Source organism: Ammodytes marinus, assembly GCF_949987685.1.
Source record: "Ammodytes marinus genome assembly, chromosome: 11".
NCBI classification, from domain to species: domain Eukaryota; kingdom Metazoa; phylum Chordata; class Actinopteri; order Uranoscopiformes; family Ammodytidae; genus Ammodytes; species Ammodytes marinus.
In genome coordinates, this window is record NC_137215.1 from 17,524,929 (window position 1) to 17,548,480 (window position 23,552).

Genomic DNA, 23,552 nt, shown 5'->3' on the forward strand with positions numbered 1-23,552 from the left:
CCTTGATCAGTATTTCACGGTGCTAGTGGGCTCTAAACATTTTAGAACCCTCTGTTCTTTGGGCCCTCTGCAAAATACTCAATGGTTAAATTGGATAGGTTTAAACTGTGATTTGAAATACCCAATCGCTAAATAAGCGGAAAGGGCAATCTTTTTCGATTCTGTTACTTTCCGTCATCAGGCATTACAGTGACAGCTGTATTCAACAGCACCGAACAAAGAAGATCAGAAAATTGTGAGAAAATTTCATATGTAATGGCCAGGTATTGATGCATGTCTATAAAGACATCAGCATGAACATCAGAACTATGAGGTGCCAGACACAAAATCCGCCATCATAAAAATAAATGTTCCCAGTATTTCAGGACTACACTTGAGACGCTACTCCCAATCCTTTCAATGGTGAACAAGAAACGGTCCCATAAAACTGTCGCCTTCTGATTAATGGTATCTGCCAGGGACTCTTGAGTTCACCTGTGACAAGGAAAGAATTGTCATGCCGCAGATTGCTATGTGTCATCCTCATTGACTCTTTGACTGCGTGTGAATGAAGATTACTCCCAACAGTGAATGCTAAGCGGATCAGGATTCTAACAATAATGTACAGACCCTCACAAATGACAAGGGAGCATTTTGAGTCTGCCAACTCAAACTTTAATAATTGCAGCATAGCCCCAAACATCCCTCAAGGAAAAACTTTCCGACATAACAAAAAATAAGCCTTAAAAACAAACCAGAATGAGAAATGACACAGCTTCACCCCCTCCCTGCAAACTCCTTTTTGTGAGCACAGGGCATGCGTCCTTTATGTCTTGACAAATTTACAGTCCATACTGGAGTGTTACAAATGGGTTAAAGATTTAATTGTAAAAACAAATACATACAATGTTCCCCAAAACAAGGCAACACTTTAAAGTTGCAATGTTATGGTAATATTTTGAGTGTTTCACATCTGCCTGTCCATTATGCATTCTGCCACCACAATGCAGCGTAACACTATTACATTCAGGAAACCTGCACAACAATTGATAGTGTAATGCGCCTGAATAGAAGCTATAATAACATATTTTCTCAAACCCAACCTGCCATTTCAGTATAAAGTATTAAGCAAAAGTAAATTAAATGCAAGCTCTTCTCCGCTCATCTTTAAAAGAAAGCTCTTCCCAATATATGACTCATGTAGAAGGCCGCCTGTTTGGATTGTTCTGATCGTTTTAGTGCAGTCTAGATCAACAAAAGCTCCCCCACAAAAGGAAAATGTGATTCAATTATGTTTACTGTCAGAACAGGCTGCTTAATTCTCGATTAAATATTCTCAGTGTCTTTCATTCCTTTGTTGGGGGATGATTAGTACGATAGAGGGGCGTAATACTGCTGCAGCCCTCTTTGGCACCCAGAGAACTGCAAATACACTTGGTTCAAGAAATCTTGAAATTATTTTTCAGAATTTTGGAAAATAAATATTGGAATACATATATTTTTTTATATACTGTATATGTATTGATACGACCTGAATTGTGTTCATTCTTAGGCTGGATCAATGTAGATGTAAAACATGGGAGTGGCAGCACCCACTTTTAAGACTTGTAATGTCATTTAAATAAACCCTCCACAATGCGTAATGTGTTGTTTTGTGCTCTTCATTGTAACAACTTGTGGCAGCAATTATGTCGTTATCAAAAGTACAGTGCACAAAAGCCCAACATGGATGAACATCAAGGAAGTGCTGCTGACGTGTCAGTGCAAGAGGCAGCACGTCCAGAGAGATGCTACTGCATCTGTACGAAAGCCAAACGCAAATTATTTATTTTTCCCCATGTGTCATCAGAACAGTGCTCAAGATGACTATACAATTGGTGGGTTGAAAAATAAGGGGTATGAGTGGTAGTGGTTGGGGGGAAAATGGGAAAAATAGAAGGGGATGAATGTGTGCTATACAGCGACATCAGGTAATGTGGATTTTCCCTGTTGGTTCATTGGAGCATGGGTTGATGCTGCCAACATGTTAAAGCCGCCGTATTCAGCGGTGCCAAGTATCATCCACGGAAAGTATGCATCCACTGCTCAAACATGACTAGGCGATGTCATGTGTAGATTTGCATATGAGTAAAATTGCTGAAGCGATCAAGAACAATAGAGGCAGAGCTGAGCAGCAGGCCCCTCTCTCATTCCTCCCACTGGCTCAGTCTGCTCCACAGAGCCTGAGCTGAAACATAAGATCAGCGGTGTATGGGGAAAAATTGACGCCAGACTTATTTGGATGAGACGAGCCCGTAGTGCCAATGCATGTGGATCAGGTTGAGCGTTTGGTATACCAATTACACTGCCAAATGGTTAGGAGTCAACTGTTTTTCACAGATGATGCTCAACAAATAGCTTTTCTGTACTAAAATATGTAACTCGTAGTTGGACACACCAGTTTTTATAAGAACACAGTTTAGCTTGACAATCTAAATGTTAAATAATCCTAAGTAAAGGAGGCATTGTTTTTTTAAAGATGGAACTTAATTATCCAGTTAGACTAGATTTCCTTAACAACCATTTAAAGGATTGGGCTAACCATGGTGGATCAATGTGAACTCAGTATATGCATATAATTGCACTACGAAAGGTATTTTGAAATTATTTGAATGCTTACGTGAAGTGTGCAGGTGTGCGTTTGACATTAATACTCTGGACAGACATAGTGTCATGGATCCAATAATGGGTCATCGATATGGGCTTGCTCTACAAGGTCTCATGTATCTTTTGTTGTGATTGAAGACATTAGCAGTGTAGCCTAAACTAGATCATCATACCAATCTTTGAAAGGTGTGTCTACTGTAGGGGAGAACGGGGTAAGTAGGCACACTTTTTACTCTACTGAGAATTGCTCATCACCTAAACATCTTTCAATAGTCATTCCTACATTACATTGAAGCTTAAGGTGTTGGCTTGAAATGTGTACCCCTCACTTTTTCTATCTTATTGTAATAAAGAAGAAATTAATCATCAAAGACACCCTTACACATTGTGACAACCAACCCCATCAAGGGGTCGGTTGTCAAACACTATGGGGTTGTTTGTCACAATGTTATCTTAATGGGAATAATCTTAAAAAGAAGGCAAGCAAATAGAACTAAATTTGAAAGTTTAATTGCATTGTCAAGTTGACAAATAGGCCTACATAACTTACTGTAGCCTTGGCAGCTGGTCTAGTCTGGGATGCACTGGGTTGTTTTGATTGTGTTGCCCTTTTTTCTTTTGCATGCTAGCTGCCTTTTCCTGCTCTATTCTTTCCTTCTCTGGGGTGTCAGTGAGGATACAGCTTGACAATTTATTTCATTATTGGGTTCCTTTTCTGGCTGCAGCCTTGAGATAACATGTGACAACCAACCCCCCAAAAAATGTGACGACCAACCCCAACTTGAATTTCTTGCTAGCATCAAGGCCAACAACCATCTGACAACTAATTAGCTTGCTAACCACAATCTAAACTATAGTTTACCCTTCACACTTTGTATGGGTAACAAGTGTTTTGTTATACACCCATTGTGTAAAAGCCTAGAAGAAAAATACTGAGGAGCTAAATATTTTCAATTTGACATGAAAAACACAAACAGTCGTCTCACCTCAAATTCAGCAATCTAACTCCAAGGAAGACTATGTAGGTGACCTCTGATCCCAATTCTGGATATTTACATACCAAAATTTAACAGACAGCGCCTTCTGGTTCCGAGATATAACGATTGTGACAACCAACCCATGTGACAAATTACCCCGTTCTCCCCTATGTGGTCAAGATTAAAGGTAAATGCTCCACAACAATTTGCCAAAATGACCTATTTGCCAAAATGACCTATTTTCTCAGCTGCTTATAAAAAGGCGAAAAGTGCATCATTCTTGCATGATGAGGTCAGTTTTTAATGAGGTCAGTTCTGCTGTTATGAAAAAATACAATGGAATCAATCAATGAATGGATCATTTGTATCACATTGTTACAGATAATAATTTATTGAAGTAGCACAAACTGAATATGTGATTGCAATTTTTTCCATATCATTTTCTGAAGGCTGTTGGTAGTCACCTTACTAAAACCACTTCCGCTCGACAGTTTTCTTTGTTTATGTGACATTTTGACACATGTCAGGGCCTGCACTGTTGCCGAGGTGCGTGGTTATCCAGGGCGTATGAGCTGTATACTGCAGAATCCATTTTCTGATCAATGCTTTGTCAAAGCGACCATGACATGCAACCTTGAGTAAAACTCCCATTGCACATAAGTGGGGAGCACTGAGCACTGCACTCAGTCCAACCCTTCTTGTAAAAATACATTGGCCGTCATTTAATGACAACAAATTGTGCTTAAACAGTGCATACAAATGTTTCATGCACAAATCCGGGATTTATAAATTTTTTTCATACCTATATTTCATTGTACTCCGAGAACAAATTTACCACTTCCTTAGACCATGTGTACGCACACATGATAAAGGTTTGACTTTCTTACTAAATGTAAACACACTCCTTTAAACTAAACACATGGCATATTTAAACCTCATATTCTATGTTAATTTAATAATGTATTTGCCAATTGAATTAAATAACCATGAAGTTGATGTGCTTTCATCTTCATAACTTATTGTATTTGGCATAATTAAAATATTCAACTTCAAAAAATGAGCTCCTAATCCTAGCCTGGGATGCAGCATAATGAGGATGTCCATATAATACAAAAAAAGCGTTTTGGTGTTGTATTGTTTGCATTGATTTTTTTCTTTCAAATCAATTGTCTGATTTCGTTGCGGTCGTTCATTATGCAAAAAAAAACAAACAAACAAAGGCAATTGAAAATATAATCTTATAATTACGACTAATTCCCTTTGAATTTCCTCACTTTCGTCTTCACGCGTTTGTGACATTTGTCTTATTATTCCAGATCTCTCATCTTGGGCTAACAGATCAGGAGGCCTCTGTCCTCCACCAGTTTCATTTTTCTCTTTTGATCTGTTGATATCAAACCATTTATTTTTCAGCTAAGATCATTTCCCACCCACGAACATTCCCACAATTAGGCCTTTCACACCGCCGCAAAATCGGAGCTAGTTCCGGGCTAGTTCTGAGCTAGAGCCAGTGTTTTGGTTTCACAACGCCAGAGAGTCGGCTCTGGGCTGTAAAAACCGGTTCAACTCAAACCCCAGGATTGAGCAGGGTTTGAGGTAAGAACTGCTTGCGCCAGCGGCCGGGGGAGGGATTATCCTGACCAACCATACCAATTCAAACCTCATGCCCGCCATATTTAAAAACACCGCTACTACGAGACGTAAACATAACATAATTACCGAACGTAGCGATCAAATTGACCGGCGAAAATACGCTGTATGGGTCCTGTTTTAGCTAAATAAACTTGAGTCACCACCGGTAATGCCAGAGACACGGCTTTCTATATTGAAAAACACTATCTTTAGATCAGCGCGCAACAGTTAAGTTACAAATAAAGCATTAAGGCTGCGGCTTCACATTAAAAGCATTTCACTGGTTTCACATGAGCATTTCACTGGACAAACGTGAGTTGGCTTTTATTTTGAAGTAACATGAAAGTAAACGCTGAAGCAGGCAGCACCTTCACAGCATGGACATATAAACACAGAGCCCACTGAGCCGAGCAGCGCGACAAACGGAGACACACACACACACACAGATAAAGTGAGAGCCAACACGTGTAAAAATAAGACGTATTCGCCACTGTTGTTGTGCTTAAAGCTAGCGCTAGCTTTAGCGTTAGCCACGAGAGCAGCGGCGTCGGGCGACGTACACACACGTTTACAGTGACGTCATGACGTTGCTCTCTTGCCGGCTCCATGGCTGGCTCTGGTCGTTGTGAAACCAACCGGTTCATAACTGGGATAAGGCTGTAACCAGTTTTGAACTGGCCCCAGCACCAGCCCGGAACTGACTCATGGTTCTTTTTGGTGTGAAAGGCCTAAATGAGGGACTTTGTGTGTATTTTATATCATTTGTAGAAATTACACTAGTGAAGCTGCTTCACTTGCATTCTTTTTTTCTATAAACATGAGCACTAAATATACACTTGCTCCATCTAATTGTTTAATCGTCCCAAACACACATACTGATGAAAACAAGGCAAACAGTCGATTATTTCTTCTGTCAAAAAATTGTTGTGTTGTGTATATACTGATTACAATACGTTTTATTAATAAGTAAATAAAAAGTAGGGGAGACATACCTGATTGTGATTGGCATCCATCTATTATTATTGATGATCTGGTCTGAAGCTGCAGTCAAAACATGGCTGCCACCACACCCAAGTTTAGCAACAGGGTTTCCATCTTGAAGGAAGACGTGAAGAAACTGATCCCCAAGGTTCTGCTGTTGAGCTGAAATGGTAAGAACATTTGGTAAGCAAAGAGTCTAATTTTTAACATTTATTTTTGCATTTACCTTTAATTTAATTTAAACATTTAATTTTCATGATGATCTGCAAATCCCAATTCATGTGTCCTGCTAATATAGAGCTAGCAGACGGAGGTGCTCTTGCTAAGTAAGTGCTCAGCTAATTGCTGTGATCCGTATACCGCAAAAATACAAAAATAAACCAGGACTGCACCAGTATGAGCGGAATCATACCTTCGTGCCCTATTGCTATCGTGCCTTCTGGGGCTGGGTGGAGTCAGCTATTCTGGAGCATGCTTGATATCACTTCACATTCAGTGATTAACTCCACACAATCCGCTACCTCCGCTAATCCAGTGTTAAAACACAGCCTAGGCTCTGTAAACGGGAATGTTGCTAGACATACCTTTACGTACCCTTTCTTTACATAGCAGTTAACAGCTCGCACACAGTAAGGATGGGTAGCTGATCTTGAGGAGATATTCACAGATTTTGTAAAAAAGTGATTTAGACTACATAATTCTCCAGAATCGCTGACTCCACCTTTAAGATAACCACCAGGTTTTTCGGACTCCCCAGCAAAGGAGGAGGAGGAGGTTTTGTCCACAATTTATAGTTGTGGCATTTTGTTTTCTTCAAATATCTCAAAGTGGGGACTATCATTGTTTAGCAAAGGGCAGGGACTCTTCTGCCTCAGACAGAGAGACATTCTTTCATCCAATAAAGGAAATGAAAGGTAACAAAAGAGAGTATTTCCTCCACCATAGCTGTTATGTCTGTCACTGGTAGGTCTGAACAAGCCTGGCTACCAGCTCTACTAATCATACAACAAGGTGCAGGATTTTTCTGTTAAAAAAACAAACATTGGCAGGACGAGACAAAGCGATGGTTGAGGATTCAATGTCTAGTTAGAGTCTCTGGGAAGAAGAGCTTCAACGCATGAAAGTCATTTCGGTAAGTCTGGCTCTCCTCCATGGTCCAAACAGTCTCGGATGCAAAACAGAAGTCCCACCTCATCATGACGGTGAAGGCCAGAAAGGTTGACCCCATTGGATTTAAAATGACAGTTATAATTGGGCAAGTATTCTGCAATAGGGGCAGACTGGTATATTTTCTCTGGGCTAAGATTTGGACAGAGGTGTGTGGGCTGCAGGGACAGCCTTGAGTCTTCACCATGTGGTGTGTGTGTGCGCCATCTTTCATGGAGTAACGACAAACGGTGGGAGGGGGGAGGGATTTGGATACCAGAGGAAAATGGGGCCAAAAGCTTAGCTTGTTGTTTCAATGCTGCATGGCAACTGATATGGAAGCTCTCAACAATTCCTCCAGGGTTATAAGGGGCATCCAGAAAATCGCAATTTCTTTGTCGGAAAGAGGCTATGCTTAGCTTAAAATGCACTTCTCTGATAATGCATTATCTAAAGTAGACTTGAAGGTCTTCCCTGTCATAAGACTCAGCAGGCATGCACTTAACAGTGCTATATTATTAAATACTGATGCCGAGTGGACCACAGGAGAACTATCTTTTCAGATAACCCACTGTTTCCTCATCCTCGTCACGTTTGCAACACTACCGAGTATTCAGTTGCAAAAACAAGGAAAACCACACAGTTGCAACTTCCTTCTGCAACAATGATCCTTTGTCTTCTTTTCAAACACTGTTTTTCGTCTTGGCGCCATTACTCATTTGTTGACAAATCTTATTTGCTATAAATTTCAATGTTGCCCCCATCTTTTATTTTTCCCGTAAGGATATTGTTCCCTGCTGTCCCATAGCCCTGTTACTCCTGCACCCAGCCTAACAGAGCGTACGTCCTTTTGTCAGTGCCTGCCTCCTATTCTCTCTCTCTCTCTCTCTCACCCCACCTCCTCATATTTTCCCTTCTCTAGCTGACAATTGAAGTCCAGGGGGAGACTCTCATGTTTGCTTCGGAGAGAGGTCTAAAAAGGGGCAGCAGAGAATTTGGAGCAGCTATATGGCGAAGAGATTCTCCGCATCTCAATGAATGTCTTTTGGTGCTCTTCTGATTAGCTTTGTCTGTTTGATCTCGGGAGTTTTCTTTTCAGCTCCTATCCTCTGATGTGAAGAAAGATGGTGCACTATAAGGCAGGAAGCATTACTAGATAAAAGGCACTGTGCCCTCTATATATGCTTTCTGAACATTCATCTCTCTTTGTGACATGGCTCACAGTCTGCTCTCTCTGGCTTTCCATACAGTTTACTGCAGCAGTGGAGAAATTGTAAATATGATTTGTGAGTGGGAGTAATGGATAGAGTAGGTAGTGATTTAATTGAACTAACTAACTTAAAATAATGACTAATGTTATTTATGGTAACTGTGGTGTTTACATTGTATGATTGATTTAGAAGAGGAGATTGGCATCGTGTTGTCAGACCAGTCACTATTTTTCAAGCTAATCTCTGCAGAGTAAATCAGCGAAGATTTAGACAAGCAGTGACTTAGGATCAACATGGCCAGATAACTGGATGGCAGTGGATTTACAAGGTGACTAATATGAAAAGGGTGAAGACTGATGCAATTTTGCTAGCTTTGACATCGGGCACAATGTAAATCACTCGACGCACAAGGCATCTGATAAATAACCTTATACATTTCTTCCAGTGTGATCTTCCCCTTGCTGCTCCACTGACATGTACTTCCTCTGTCCCTAGACAACAAAACATCTTCCCATTTCAAGCACCAAATTAAAAACTCAACTTGGGAGAAAAAAAAAGTCCCAATGATTATAGAAAACACGACAAAATTATATACGTATAATGTCTGATGTTTTTTTTATCATTGCAGATCTGAGATGTAAACCCATTTCTCTGTTGTTGCCATACACATTCACCACACGCAAAGGGATATGAAAATCAGAACACTAAGGAAACAACCTGCATTCCTTGAGCTCCGTGCCTTTGTGTAATTCTAAGTTTATAAATGCAAAGCCTTTCGTGTAAAGACCATGGTTTTGGCAATTGTAAAGGTGTCCTCAATCCTCTCCCCTTGGAGGTAAAAAAAGCATGACAAAATATACACCTCAGTTCCCTACTGCTAGATTATTTTTGCTCATGTAATCTCAGTGATTTCATCTAGAAACAAGCATAGGGCTTGTATGCTTGCATAATGGAAGCAGGAAGCTTTGCTTTGCAATTACTGTACTGCTGTGTTCTCTAACCTATCATTTGTCAGTTTGATGTATTTCCTGAGCAATGTGGGCAAAAGTTTCTAAAACTCCAACCACTGAATTCAACGACAAGTCATTGACACACACACACACACACACACAATAGTGAATGCAGCCTTAAATATGTTTCTAAAAATGCTAACATGGTCTTCGTGTATTTAAGGCTTAGCTGGTTGACCTTTCAAGTGCACTGACCTTGTAGAAACCAAATTGTCAGTTCAGGTGACAGACAACTTGATCAACAGATAAGTAGTTCATCACCACACATGTGGTAGGACTTGACCGGATTTTCTTGGGACAAAGCTAGCCTCAAAAGATCAAGGTGGCTGGCTGCAGTTTTGGTCTTTAGAGCGGGGAGCTTCAATTGCAGTCCACCAAGACAGCAAACGGTTGGATACTTTTTGGAGTCATTAGAGGACCTGTGGCATTCAAGCTTCAACCCCTAAACTAGATGGCAATTAATAATATGGCTACTTTAAACAGACATAGAATGCACACAGTTGGATGAATGGAACACAGTTATTGTGGCTCAGCTTTCTCAGGCCTAAAAAATGAATGCGACAAATCTACTCACTTCTCTTTCCACCAAAAACAATACTCTATTGTTATGAGGCTATACTCAGTGGTTGTCAGACCTACCTCTCCACATATCATTCTGTAACAAAGAGTGTGTGTGTGTGTGTGTGTGTGTGTGTGTGTGTGTGTGTGTGTGTATGTGTGTGTGTGTGTGTGTGTGTGTGTGAGTGTACAGTGTGCATGTGAATGTGTATGTGTGTGTGTGTGTGTGTGTGTGTGTATGTGTGTATGTGTGCGTGTGAATGTGCATGTGTGTGTGTGTGTGTGTGTGTGTGTGTGTGTGTAGGGAACAAAAGACCTGGCAGGAGGTGGATGCACAATGTGAAGCTCAGTCACTGCAGACCTGAAGTGTCAGCTCGATCCTCGCTTCCCGCGTGACCGACCGGCTCTCTCCTTCTTTCGAGGATTCCTTTGTTCCCTTTTAGGTTTACTGCTCAGCTCATCAAGGAGTGAAACAACAAAACAGCTGTCCACAAAAGGCAAGGCTATCTGTACTCCTTGACAATAGTGGCACTTTCCTTTCTATCCAACTCTTTCCTAATCATGCATCACATGACCTCATTCTTTAGACGTCTTGGTTTTGGTCGTGGTTGAAAGCATTTTTTTGCAAACAAAAAAAGCATGTTATCAATGCCCTTCACTACATAAACGGATATGGCCTTGTGTCTTAAAAGGCAGCTGTGAGAAAAGCTGGTCAAAATGCCTTTAGAGACCTAAACAAATCGAGTCTCAGTGCTTCTTTGCCTTACCTTCTGGAGTCCCACAATTCCCTTCAACAACAACATATGACTCATGGTGCTGGAGTCCCAAAGTGATTTTTTCTCTTGATTTGTAATGGTAATACTTTGCACTCGAAAGTCCATGTGTTGCAGAACAGGATCAAAACACCACAGGCAGTTGCTCTTATCCACTTTTACTCATCTTCAGTGTAATTGTCCTCTACCCTGAGAATGTGTCATTGAACTGGGATCAAATGGGATGTCACTCAGCGCTTTCTTTTTTTGTTGTCTTGCTTTTTTTGGCACCACAGCTGTTGCCAAGCATGCTGTTGGCTGGCACTCACATCCTATTTTCAACGTCTCAATATAATTAAAGGCTGATTAACACGGCACAGTACAGACATTCTGCATCATTCACCATCCAAACAGAAGAGAATGAGAGGAATACCAATAGTGATTACAAGCATGACAATAGAAACAAGAAAAATGTTTTCCAGTCAAGATGTCCCTTATTCATATGATGTCTAGACAGCATTATGCATTTTAGAGTACCCTTCATGTTTGAGGGGCTTACATCACAACAGAAAAGATGCTTTCAGGCACATATTTGTTTCCTGCAAGTCAAATTTGCACGTCTAATAAAATTTAAATAGTTTGATATTTTGGAAAATAGGCGTTTTTTATTTTCTCTCACCAAGAGTTAAGAGGTAGAACACTAAATACTACACAATACTATGGCCAGCAGCCGGTTAGAGTAGTAAAAGTTGTGTTTTATTTGTGCTGAACTAATCCTTGGCCAGATAGGGACTTTGTGGAGTGTTTTTATCACCGTTGTTGTCACCGCACATCGGCAAAAAATAAACTCCAGCACAGAACCCCCATAAAACCAAAATATTTTACCTTCTCACTTGTGCAGACTGCATATGTGAAACATCAAAGTGTATTTCGCAAAATGTTGAACTATTCCTTTAGATAAATGTAATTTGGGCCAAGGAAATGTGATGCATCCTGAAACTGTCAGAAGTATCTTTGTACATGTCCAACCTTCATCTGTGCTTGCTTTCACAATGTTGCATTGCTTCTAAAGGCTTACGAGAGAAGAAAGAGAGTGTACTCACTGTAGAGGATGGTGCCCTGTGTGGATCTTGTTTTCACTGTCAAATAGAGAGCAACGGTGGTGTCCTTGACAGTAGCAGTTAGATTATCACTGGCACCAGAGGGCTGAAGAAGGGACTCCAGGGGCTGCAGCTCCAAATAAGATGTGCCATCAAATGAGGGGATATATACTGTGGTATCTAAAAAACAAACAAATAAAAACAAACTGAGAAAATGCACTTACATTGAGTGGAATCCCCCCTAAAAAACAACAAACATTTTTTTACACATTTGCACTTGAAAATATAACCCAATTACACTTACTTCTGCATAAAGAATGGCCTATCAAGTGAAAATCAATGTACGTGCTTTTTCTAGTCAACAGAACAGCAAGAATTGGCTGGTGGTGTGTGCCTTTGCAGCACAGATAGCTCGCATTTGAGCAGAGTCAGCAGGGCCTTGTCAGGGCTATGTGCCACTGTGTTATTTCCCAGCGGATGAGAAAGGGCTACGACTTTAAGGAGGTACCACTGCAGGTCATCAACTGCACAAGCCAGCGATGATCTGTTGGCATTTTACACAAGGGGAAACACAGTACACCTGGTGGACAGCTTGCTGCTGTTCAGGTGCATGACAGCCGATTTAAAACAGGCCACCCCGTCCTAAGGATTGCACCTTCAGAGCCCAGCTCTCATGGAAAACCTGCACTTTATTCTCAGCTGTGAAACTCATAATACACGGCGTAGGGTTACTTTACTAGTTTTTCCTTTGAAAGAGACATGTGAATATCCTGTCATTGACCCTGGCGCTCCTTTAATGTTGGATGAAAAGCAGACCTGTGAATAACGGGTAACAGGAAAAGCAATATGAAGAATACTGAGAAATTGATAAAGATGGAACATAAAATAAGTAGTTTCCACGATTAAGCTCAACAGCAGCAAGGTTAGAGATGAAGTGAGGTTCAATCAGTGCACAAGGTTCACTCGAATAAGAGGATTTAGGAGTGGTGTTCAGGTTCATATAATCTGATTATTATGTTAATAAAAAAATGGCTACTGAGACTTAAACATTTGAACAATTATCAGTGTTTAAACCATTTCTTTGCAAACTCTCATTTACTCATACCATACTGGATTTCTTTGAGAAGGAAGTGAAAGCCCACTTTTGTGATATTTTTTCATCCCTTGTACTGTAACCAACTATTGGATTGCCATTGAAGAAGAGAGGAGTAGGTGGCTGCTTCACGTTTTGGGAAATGACTAGTGGATTGCTTTAACCGCCAGTCAGACATTATTGCTGGACATTGATGCAATGGGTTTCTTCATTGCAGCAGAGGGAGAACTCCTGGGAATCAGTCATTCATGTCAACAACAGCCTATACCTGAAAATGGCCCTTAACGAGACTACGGAACGCAGCCGAGCTGTGAGGGAACATATCAGCAAGGTGAATTGCACTGTTTGACAATTAGGACTGCTCAGTGGCCCCGGGGCCCAGTAAAAGTGGTAAACTTGGTCCAGTCTAATGATCAGTTACCAGACCAACTCCTGAGAAGAGTTTCTGCTTGGACCATTCATCCAGTCACAATCCTTTGTTACCCTCCTGCGTGCTCTCACACTTTCTGACCTTTTGCTCTTTTCCTGACTAAACAGACTGGGCGAGCGAATTATGTGGGAGCCGACATGAAAGCCAATACTTGGAATTACAAAGAGATAAATAAAAAGTGGTCTCTTTTGTTGTGCAAAGTGAGGTTCCTTGGGCTGACAATGATGAATCAATCCTGTAATGTTTGTTGGCAATTGCTGAGTAAGGCAGATTGAGCTGGCTCATTTTTAAAAGGCACCAGCAATTACAGCAAGCCCACACTAGATGCCCACAAAAAAAAAGAGCTGGCAGCACCTCGCCAGTGTGTTGGCAAAGCAGAATGCTGACAACCCCTCATCAGGTCCCATTAATGTCAGACTCAAAAACAGAAAGGTAATTTTTGTTAACTTTTTCAATTAAAAAAAAAGAAGAAGAAGCTATTTCTCATTATTAAATTAACAGTAAATATTATTTCTCTTCCTGATCTGTGACAATATTACAGAGGGAAACTTTATCTTTCATAATTTATAAGATTATACACATCAAACTGAATCACAGGTTATAAAGTTCCCGCCATTTTGCTGTTGAATAAATTCACACAAAATTGTAGCAATGTGTTTGAAAAGAATATGCATTTTAAGATGTGTTTTTTTGCAGATCCGATAGTCGAGTCAAGGCAAAGGTCAAGGCAAAGAATTTGAAGGCAACTCATTTGAGAATACACTGGTTTTGCAATATAGTCAAGACCAAAACTAATCGGAACTTTAAATGAGAAAACACAATCTTATGTGGATCGATGTCCCGTCTTTGATAAAGGTTGTTGAATAGACAGAAATGGGACAAAACTGAGCTCTCAAACTTTTCTTCCATTATTCCCCTCTGAGCATCATCCTACATTACAGCTTCACATATGGGAAAAGTAAGGACACGAGGTAATGAGCCGTATAAGGAGGTCATGATCAATACAGACCAAGACTGAATAATTACCTGCTTCACTGCTTTCATTTTTTTCTTTTTCCCACCTCCTTACCTTCAAAGCCCTGTACTCCAGAACTAATTTTTGTGATCACTTAGCTTTCAATTGAATGCTTACATACTTTACAGTCTCTGTCTTCGGCAAGGTCTATGACCCACTGTGTCCTCTTTGAAGAAGACAATTCATCATAGCTTAAGCCTTTGACATGCCCAGATGAACTGGCTTTATCTTGACAAAAAGCTGTCTTATGGATGGGGGCTACTTGATATCAAATACGCACTCAACCACCGGACTCTGACCTGGATTACTGTTACAGAGCCCTGAGGTCCATACATAAGAGAGCATGACTCACAGCTCACACGTGTCAAGCTTCTTATGTCCACGCCGCACATAAGACATCACCTACCTACTCAATCTGACTGACAATTAAGAGAGAAAGCTGCCTTGGGTTGACAGTACTTGTGTGCTAAGAATAAAAAATAACTATATCGTTGTGGGGATTTCAAATGTATGGTGATGCATTGTGTGGACAGGCATACATTGGACAATATGACACCTGACATTATAGCAACTAAGGGAAGCTTCACTGAGCATGCAAAAGAATCCTGCACCGGCTAGTGAATATAGGATCCACCTGTCACATATACTGTATGTACAAAATGGTGAAAGAAGTAGTTCGACCTTTTTCTATATTTTACCAGGTAGAAGTCACAGTATATCCCTATGTAAAAATATTTCTGTTAAAAGTAGTACTGTCTGCAGTACACATTCAACTTAGAGAAATTACAGTAAACAATATTTTATAAATGACAATGTGAAAACAATGTGAAAGGGGTTGCTCGTGGCGATGAAGCAAAAGAGAACTATCAGCTGAATCTTCAGCTCCCCAGTGTGTATCGGTTCATTGTTTTAGCTTTCTGCCCCACAACAGTGTTGTTTTGGTTCACTCTCACCATCTCATATAGCTTCATTTTTGGCCACAGCAGGTAGCTGTGTTCTGTGAAAATACTCTTAAAACTCGCTGCAAAGTACTTGCCCAGCATATAAAAAAAACATACAGACACAGTTAGACACAAACTGGTGAACAAAGTGGAGCATTTAGCACCCTGTGAGCCAGATATTGACTTTATAAGTATAATATCGAGCTAAAAGAGAATGTATAGGATTGACAGACATGTATATATGACACACTTGTTGCCACTGGCAAACAAAAGTTATAGCAAGCTTAAGAAAAAAGCTAATTTCCGCAACCATTTTTATATTATATTTCAAGATTATTATTTCTGATCCATTAAGCAGTATCACTATCATGCGATTATATCTCAAAACAATCATTGTATGGTTTGTATGAAAAAACCATCTGTAAAGTGTAACTGTAGCTGTCATGTTATGTGGGTAATAGTGGGGTAAAAGATGCAATATTTGTATAAAGTGGAGTAAAATATTATGGAAATGGTACTTTGACAATTGTACAGTTTTTGCATAAAATTACTTATATTGCATGAACAGTAGACCAGGGGTGTGATCTTAAAATTAGTTTCAGTTATATGCCCTTTACACACCAAATCTGTTAAAGTTTCTTGTCATTCACAATTCTGTTTATCTGTATAGTACATTTAAAAAAAGAAAATAATTGACCATGTCTCCAATTCTGACAATTTTTTTATGGCTGGGTGATTATTATATCTAAGTCTATATGTTTCCTCATTAAATATATCAAATCAAATGGCCAGCTGTTAAGTTACATTTTAAAACATGCATAACTAACATCAATTACCTCAGTAACATATCTGACCTTCTTGAACAACAATATGAAAGGCAGCATGTGCATCCTGATATTTCTCTTGTACTGTATGACATGTCAGCATTTCATCTAGGACACAAACAAGTCCACATCGTTAGTCTGTGGGCAGGATGACATATCTATAATTAACTGTGAGTAGGGGTGACTTGCTTTATTCCTCTCCTGTGCCTACTGTTAATTCAACAAGATGCGACGGCACGGCTGTCACAAAGGAAAACTTTCCATAGCGATGCACATTCACAGACATTGTCAGCATGTAAACAACCTCCTGACTATGTCTGTGGGCTGTACAGCAACTATAGCATTGCAAAGCACAGAGCTAGATGAGTGTTAATAAGAGAGTGCACCCTGTGACACCTGGAAGTCTGAACTCTTTTCAAAGAAGAGCAGCTCCTTGAAATTAAGCAAAAATGACTCTTAGAGGCCGCTGTGATATTTAAAAAAAAAAAATAATTTATGTGTGCAAACTTGAGAGAAAAGAAGGAACTCACTTAATGATCACAGAGAGGAAAGGCTGAGGGAACATCCAATTATTAATGATTGTTTGGAAAAAATAAATACATTGTGAGAATGTGATAATGTATTGGCATCTGTAACTTTTACAGAAATAGTGGTGGGATTTTACTGTATATTTTTTAGTTAATATTCATAATTGAATCAGGTCATAATGTACGGCAGGCAGCGCTTTAATGCCGCGAGAAAAAAAAATGCATGTGTATTGTATAACGTGATATGTAGCATGACACATGTCACGTTATAATGTGAAAGCAATCAATCACATTATAACCAGATGAGAACTTATCACGTTAAAATGTGAATGATTTTTTATTTCCCTGGTGCCATCAATACGCAGCTGTAATAATGCATTGTGGGTTAAAAGGGTTAATTTCCAATTAGTAAGGGTAGTTTTAAGTTTGCACATTGTCGTGCAGGTAACATGTCAATGCAATTCCTAATGTGCTGCATATGAATGTGATGATATTTTGTGGCACAGCAGTAATTGCCCTTTTCTGAACCTGAAAGCTACAACAGTGAACAATAAATGAATGAATAAATGAGTGAATTAATCAATGAACAAGTCTTGCTTTTCATTCTGCTGCTCAGTAGTTGGCCCAAGCAACTTTTATACAATTGGCTCGGCAAAGTAGCATCCCTGTCATGTAAGGTGTGTGTGTGTGTTTGGGAAGGGGTTGGGAGGGGGGGCACCGTGTTTACTGAACGTAGCTGGCTCCCAAGGGAGAAAACAAATGAGAGTGAAGTTTTAAAAATAGCATCAGTTGTGTTACAGTGCCTGGAGAGACGAATAACATTTCAGTGGATTACTTAAACACCTGTAAATGAGCATTTGTTGAACACGTGTCAAATAAGGGTGTCAGATGCCCAGGCCACATTAATGACTGTAAACATTAGCTCTAAGCGGCCTTCTGACAGATCTCCATGTATCCTGTACGAAACCAGGCTATAAGGGTAAATCATGCACAGGGGTTGTGAAGGTCAGACTCAATTCAGTTTTCATTATTGAAACTCTTTGTAATATGACTAAGAATCCCCCAGGGCTCAAGAAATATACAGCACATATTTCATTCAGTAGCTTATATTTACCAAAAACCCATGACTGGTGCTGGATGTGTTTGCAGAGGGTGTGTTATTTATAAGGTTTGCAAATGAGCATTGGTAATGAGCTAGAAAACTCCAGGTAGATTAATCAGATACAGTAGCTTGTGCAGGTGAGTTCAAAAGGCTATCATTAGACAACATCTGAAGTACCTTTCACTTTAGAGCAACTTGGCTGGCCTTATCAAGCACACACGCAATTCATTGACAAGTCCACTGCTGCTGTTGGTGTTGTCAATGGCAGGGAACTACAACAACGGCAACTACAAATACAGGATGTCGTTGGCTACACTGTAACAGCACATCATGCACGGCCAGAGAGGGTAGGAGGAGGGGACGTCAGTGGCCACATCCCAGGCTAAAGGATGAACCCCTTGGTATGTGTGTCTAGTTTGGCTGTGTCCTGGTCAATTGTTGATTTCTATTTTGCTTCATAACATATCTTCTTTCCTACTACTATAAATTATAGGTCCAAAATGTTTATTTAAGTGTTTATTTGACTAAACCTTGTCTGTCTGCATCTGTTTATTTCTCCTATACAACCATCATCTTTAACAGCCATTTTCTCAACGTAAGTATTTTTCAATTCTCTGAGCCAAACGTCGCAGCTTCTTAAGTACTTACATCAACTAACCTTTCCATAATCATTCTATATTCTTAAAGTTATAACAGAAGGAGTTTTTCATATGTTCTAAATAGTCTGATTTTCAGCATGTTTTTAAGAAGAACATTTATCAATTTTCAAGACCTGTACATAGTAATTTTCTCTTATTCACCTGCAGTGTCTCGCCTTATACCAGTGTCGGAGAGTTTGGCGCAACATCAATATTTTTTTTTGGTGAACAGGGTTGAGAGCTTTTTAAAAAAGCTGAATGTTAAGCAAGTGGCACAAGGTCATATTCTCCTTCCCAATGAGTGCTGGAGGTGAACATGGACACACGGCCATGGTTCAAGCTGCTTATATGGAGCTCTCATTTCATTAATCATATCCTGAATAATTCACATCACTCAAAAATCCTATTGAAGCCCTCATAGTGAAACCTATTAGCCAAAGAGGCTCAGCATATATTAAGCAACATAATTTGTTGGCTGGCTCTCGATGATACCACAGTGGAGGTCACAGTACAGTACCTTTTTAAGCTTTTTACTGCATGCGCGTGTGTGTTTTACAAATCACGTTTAAAAATACTGGGAAACACTTTCAGCTGGAACATTTCCACACCTACCTTTGTCACAGAAAGTTCCGGTAAAATGAAGCGGGCAGTGACATGAAGGCAGAGCTCCAGCAGGCTGCGGCTGATGACATGTTCCGCCGTTGAGGCAAAGACCGTCACGGCAAACTGGAGGTTGGTGCAGCGGAGGTTTAGGCGTTTGAGTGGGAGCTGCCATTGTTGTTGTTCTCACTGTGTCAGAGGAGGTCGATTGAGCTGTCAAACTCAGGGAAGCTGTTGTGGAGGCTTCTGTTGCATCCAAAGTATACCTGTAAGATGGGACAAAAGTTTAAGTGGTTTAAGTAGGCAAAAATCTAATTTAACATTCATATTTTTAGGTTTTTTGAGCAACACATTGTATCTATAAATGAGAGGGAAATATCATTTGCAGTCATATACCAAGTAAAGACAAGCAAACTCAAATGTTATTCCCCACTGTTTACAATAAAACTAAATGTGACTACTGGCACTTGTTTTACACTAAATAACAGAACTCTAAAACTAACAGACACACGTGTGCTAAAGTGATTTTTCTTGCGGGAGGAACTTAAAAACCATGTTTTGCAATCTATCTTAATCCAGGTAATTAAAACTGCAGAAGGGATCAAGCCAAAGGATTTTATCTGGATCAATAGACTTTACCTGCATCGGTCTGTGTTGCTGCCAGCGAGAGCATCAGATGTGTAATAGCTCCTCAGTGTATTTATTTGGATTATTTCAATGCAGCCAGTGTAGTTGTGGAAAGGTTTCGCTCTCTAAGGGGGAAAAAAACAACTTTTTATTTTTTCTGTACTATTCATGTAATGTTCAAAGATGTATGCCCTTCACAACCTTATTATTTCCAGAGGTAGCTTCTTGTAAGTCTTACCGTATTAGGAAGATAATGTGGTGGCAGACCCCCAGTGTAGACGTGGTTTGTTCTTTGTATCATGTGTTCCAGCCAGTAATTACTTGCGGTGCTTTTGATTTTCTTATGACCAGAGAGAGTCAGCTCTGCTTCACAAGGGACCAGATGTTGTCTATACAAAAGGATATGTTTTGTCAAACCTACAGCAAGCAGGGAATCGCTAGCTGTTTCATCACACACACACACACACACACACACACACACACACACACACACACACACACACACACACACACACACACACACACACACACACACACACACACACACACACACACACACACACACACACACACACACACACACACACGCACACGCACGCACACACACACGCACACACGCACGCACACACACGCTCACGGACACGAACACACAACAAATTAGAAAAAAAAGAGAAAAGAATCTCATGCAAGGTACAAGGTGTTTATAAAATTATCTGGAAAGTAGCATTCTCAAACTACAACAGAAACAGGGCAAAACAATGTGTGTGGTGTTTTTTCCTCTTTTTTTAAGCCCTCTGAGGCAAATTGTTTTTGTGATTTTTCGGCTACATAATTAAATCTACTTGACTTAACTTGTTATGTAAATGGTCGTCCTGGCAGTAGAGTGAAATACTGGTGAATGCCGCAATTTATAAAACCGTGACAAATGCGCGTAATTGTTTTGTTTACTCTGTTGATACATTCATTAATCACAATCCTTTTTCTTCTGCGGTGCCGCTGCTGAACTGAAACCGTTTTTTTTTCATACATCTTTCTACGTCTTCACACAACTATTTTGGACCTTACCCCCACAGCCAATCATAGATTTCTAAAAACAATTTTGCCACTTTGAAACAACAGGGGACAGCAGATAATTACCTAAGTACAGATTCTGGACTAACCGCGTGCAGCTTGAGGGTACTCAGGCCACAGATGCACTGCCTTCCCCTTCCAGTGTGTCTCCCCCGATAGGCCCCCTTGGTCCCCGAGTGGAAGTTAGGAAGGGCCACAAAGCAATCTAGTCTGATTTGTTAAGCCTGTGCTTTGCAGGCTGTTGCATATGCCAGGCTAAAACACTCAGGGCGCTAACTCCTAGCCGCATAAGTCCTTCCTCCGGAGCCGCGGCGTGGAGAAGCGGTTAATTTAGAAGCAGTCTGCCAGAGCGGCCCTGGCCCGCAGCCAGAGGGCACCGGGCTCACTGTCCTTGAGAAGTCGGCCCCACCGGGTTCTTCTATTTAACATATTGAAAAGCGTCTTTGAAGGGTGGGGAAGATATATTAAAAGTCTATAATGAGTTAGGCAGTGACGTTGAGGATGGCCATGGTGATGTAGCTCTGGGTCAAATCAGACAAAGATGGACGGGCTCGGCCACCAGACAATTACCAAGAATTTGCTTTGTGACACCGGGAACCATTTTTCCACACTCGTCGGCCCCTCTAGTTATGACAGCTCTCTTTCTAGGAATGTCTCCGAGGGCGTGGTACAGAACATTATGATTGATTTCATTGTGCTTGTTGTATTTTTCTTGCAAAAAAAAAGAGAGAGAGAAAACATGGGTGGAGCCTTGTAAGCCCTTTTAAAATCTCATAGGGCTTTCTGGATGCACTTGCATATTTAGGGCAGTGCAGCTTTCTGCCAAGAAACACGAGGCAACCTTCCCACTACGCTTTGTTTTTTTGACAGGAAATCATTTGCTCCCTTCTGGCACAGTTCGTTCATAATCACCTTGGGTACCTTACTTTTTTATCCATGTTCCTCTCTTTTCAAATCTAGTCTTCAGAACACCCCAATTCATCTCATTCTCTGTCTCTCAATCCCAATCTTTTAGATCAGTTTACAGAAAATAGAGCAGGGTTTTACAGACGATCATCTTCACCAAAAAGATCTTCTGCTAATAACATGCTGAAAGTGCCTCTTTGCACTGTTAAATAAAGTCGCTATACTCGAGCTACTGAAATGCAAAGTAAACTGATTTGATACGAGCTGAACATGAGCCACTTTGTCTCAGCTTCCAGCTCATACATAATAAACTTTGTGTCTCCAAACTCAACCGCAACCTTTCTCATGTCAGAGTATAATGGAGCGGGCTGGCAGCGAGATTGCACATGGGCTTAGGAACAATATAACTAAAGGGGCCACAGCCTCACTTTAAATCATTTAAACATTGATTTTGTGCTCGGCTCTTGCTTGTTAATCTTTTCGTAATGAAAAACTGCAAATGAAGACTTCAGAACAGCCAATAAAACATGGCCAGTGATCACTAATGCATTTTAATAGGCACATTCTGACGTTTGTTTGATTCCGTTTAAATGTAAGCCCATTTCTCCATTCGTAATAAAAATTTAAATTCTCTGGTCTGATGAGCCATGCCAATTATACATTTTTTTCCCATGGCATTAGTGACAGCCCTTCTCTAAAATATAAATTCCATGCCACACTTGAAATGAGTGGATAAGCGAGGATCAAGTTAATACCACCTGAGGTGCTTACACTATTTGAACAGCATTTGTATATCACTAAGTAGCTTATCGTCAATGTCCCTCTTTTTCCCTCAATATTAAATACATTCTTGCCTGAAGAAGATATGTAGCATGTTGCATCTAGGGTTAATGTCTAGATGAAAAACAGTCAAATTCCATTTGAACATTTTATCACAAGTTTTTTTTCTTGCGCATTGTAGTAGTGTTTCTTTATATGTAGGCCTAGCCGAAGACCTGGATATTCACACCCTGACTCATAAGAATAATTGAATATTAAAAAAGAGAACATACCTGATGTTAACAATGTGAACCTTGCCATCATCCACATGAACTGATGTATTGATCCGTGCAACTTCTTCCTCTTCGTGACAGCAGAAGGCATACTGAAACACATGAGGGTTTTTGAAAGACGTGTGTCATGTTTCTTGTTTTCTGTCACAACTTCACAAGCTGTATAAATTGACAGTGCAACAGCTGAAATACATGGGCAACCCTTACGTAGTGACAACAAGGCTAGCAAATAACAAGACAAAATTACGATTTATCTTTTCAGTTTTTTCTTTTACCTGCAAGATTCCATCCAGGATGAAGAGTTTCATGAAGAAGAAATCAGCGTTAGCAGATCCTTGGTCCACATAAAGCAAAGTACCGTGGGCCGCTGCAGTTTGAAACCTCACAGTAATGTTATTGAGTGCGCTCAGGTCAATCCCCTCAAACTCCAGGTATGAATTCCCAGAGTACTGAACGTAGCTTGAATCTAGGAAACAAAAATAAATAAAAAATAAATATATATATAGGCCTATAAAGCTTTAAAAACCGGGGTGGGTAAACAATATCAAGAGAGACTGCCGTTAATGCATCTAAACTGTAAAAACTCTGCTGAGATATTTTCTATGGATTCTCTGGAAAGGAGGGAGTTCAGCTTTTCACTTCGCTTCCTCCACAGGGAGTTCAGTGAGCCGGGGTTGAGAACAGCAACCTCAGAATTATTTAAGATTCAGAGTATAGGCGAAGTACACCTAGGC

The 23,552-nt window shown here is 40.2% G+C and overlaps 1 protein-coding gene across 1 annotated transcript in view; it reads right to left on the minus strand.

The window, feature by feature from the left end:
- eys (eyes shut homolog) overlaps positions 1-23,552 on the minus strand; it is a gene marked incomplete at its 5' end in the record, with an annotated part of 143,662 nt that overhangs the window by 36,282 nt on the left and 83,828 nt on the right. Inside the window, 7 exons of the mRNA XM_080036510.1 lie at positions 6,227-6,377; positions 11,996-12,172; positions 19,175-19,428; positions 19,802-19,914; positions 20,028-20,178; positions 22,819-22,910; positions 23,094-23,284. Of these exons, the coding sequence (XP_079892636.1) occupies positions 6,227-6,377; positions 11,996-12,172; positions 19,175-19,428; positions 19,802-19,914; positions 20,028-20,178; positions 22,819-22,910; positions 23,094-23,284 (1,129 nt within the window). The remainder of the gene's footprint in view (positions 1-6,226; positions 6,378-11,995; positions 12,173-19,174; positions 19,429-19,801; positions 19,915-20,027; positions 20,179-22,818; positions 22,911-23,093; positions 23,285-23,552) is intronic.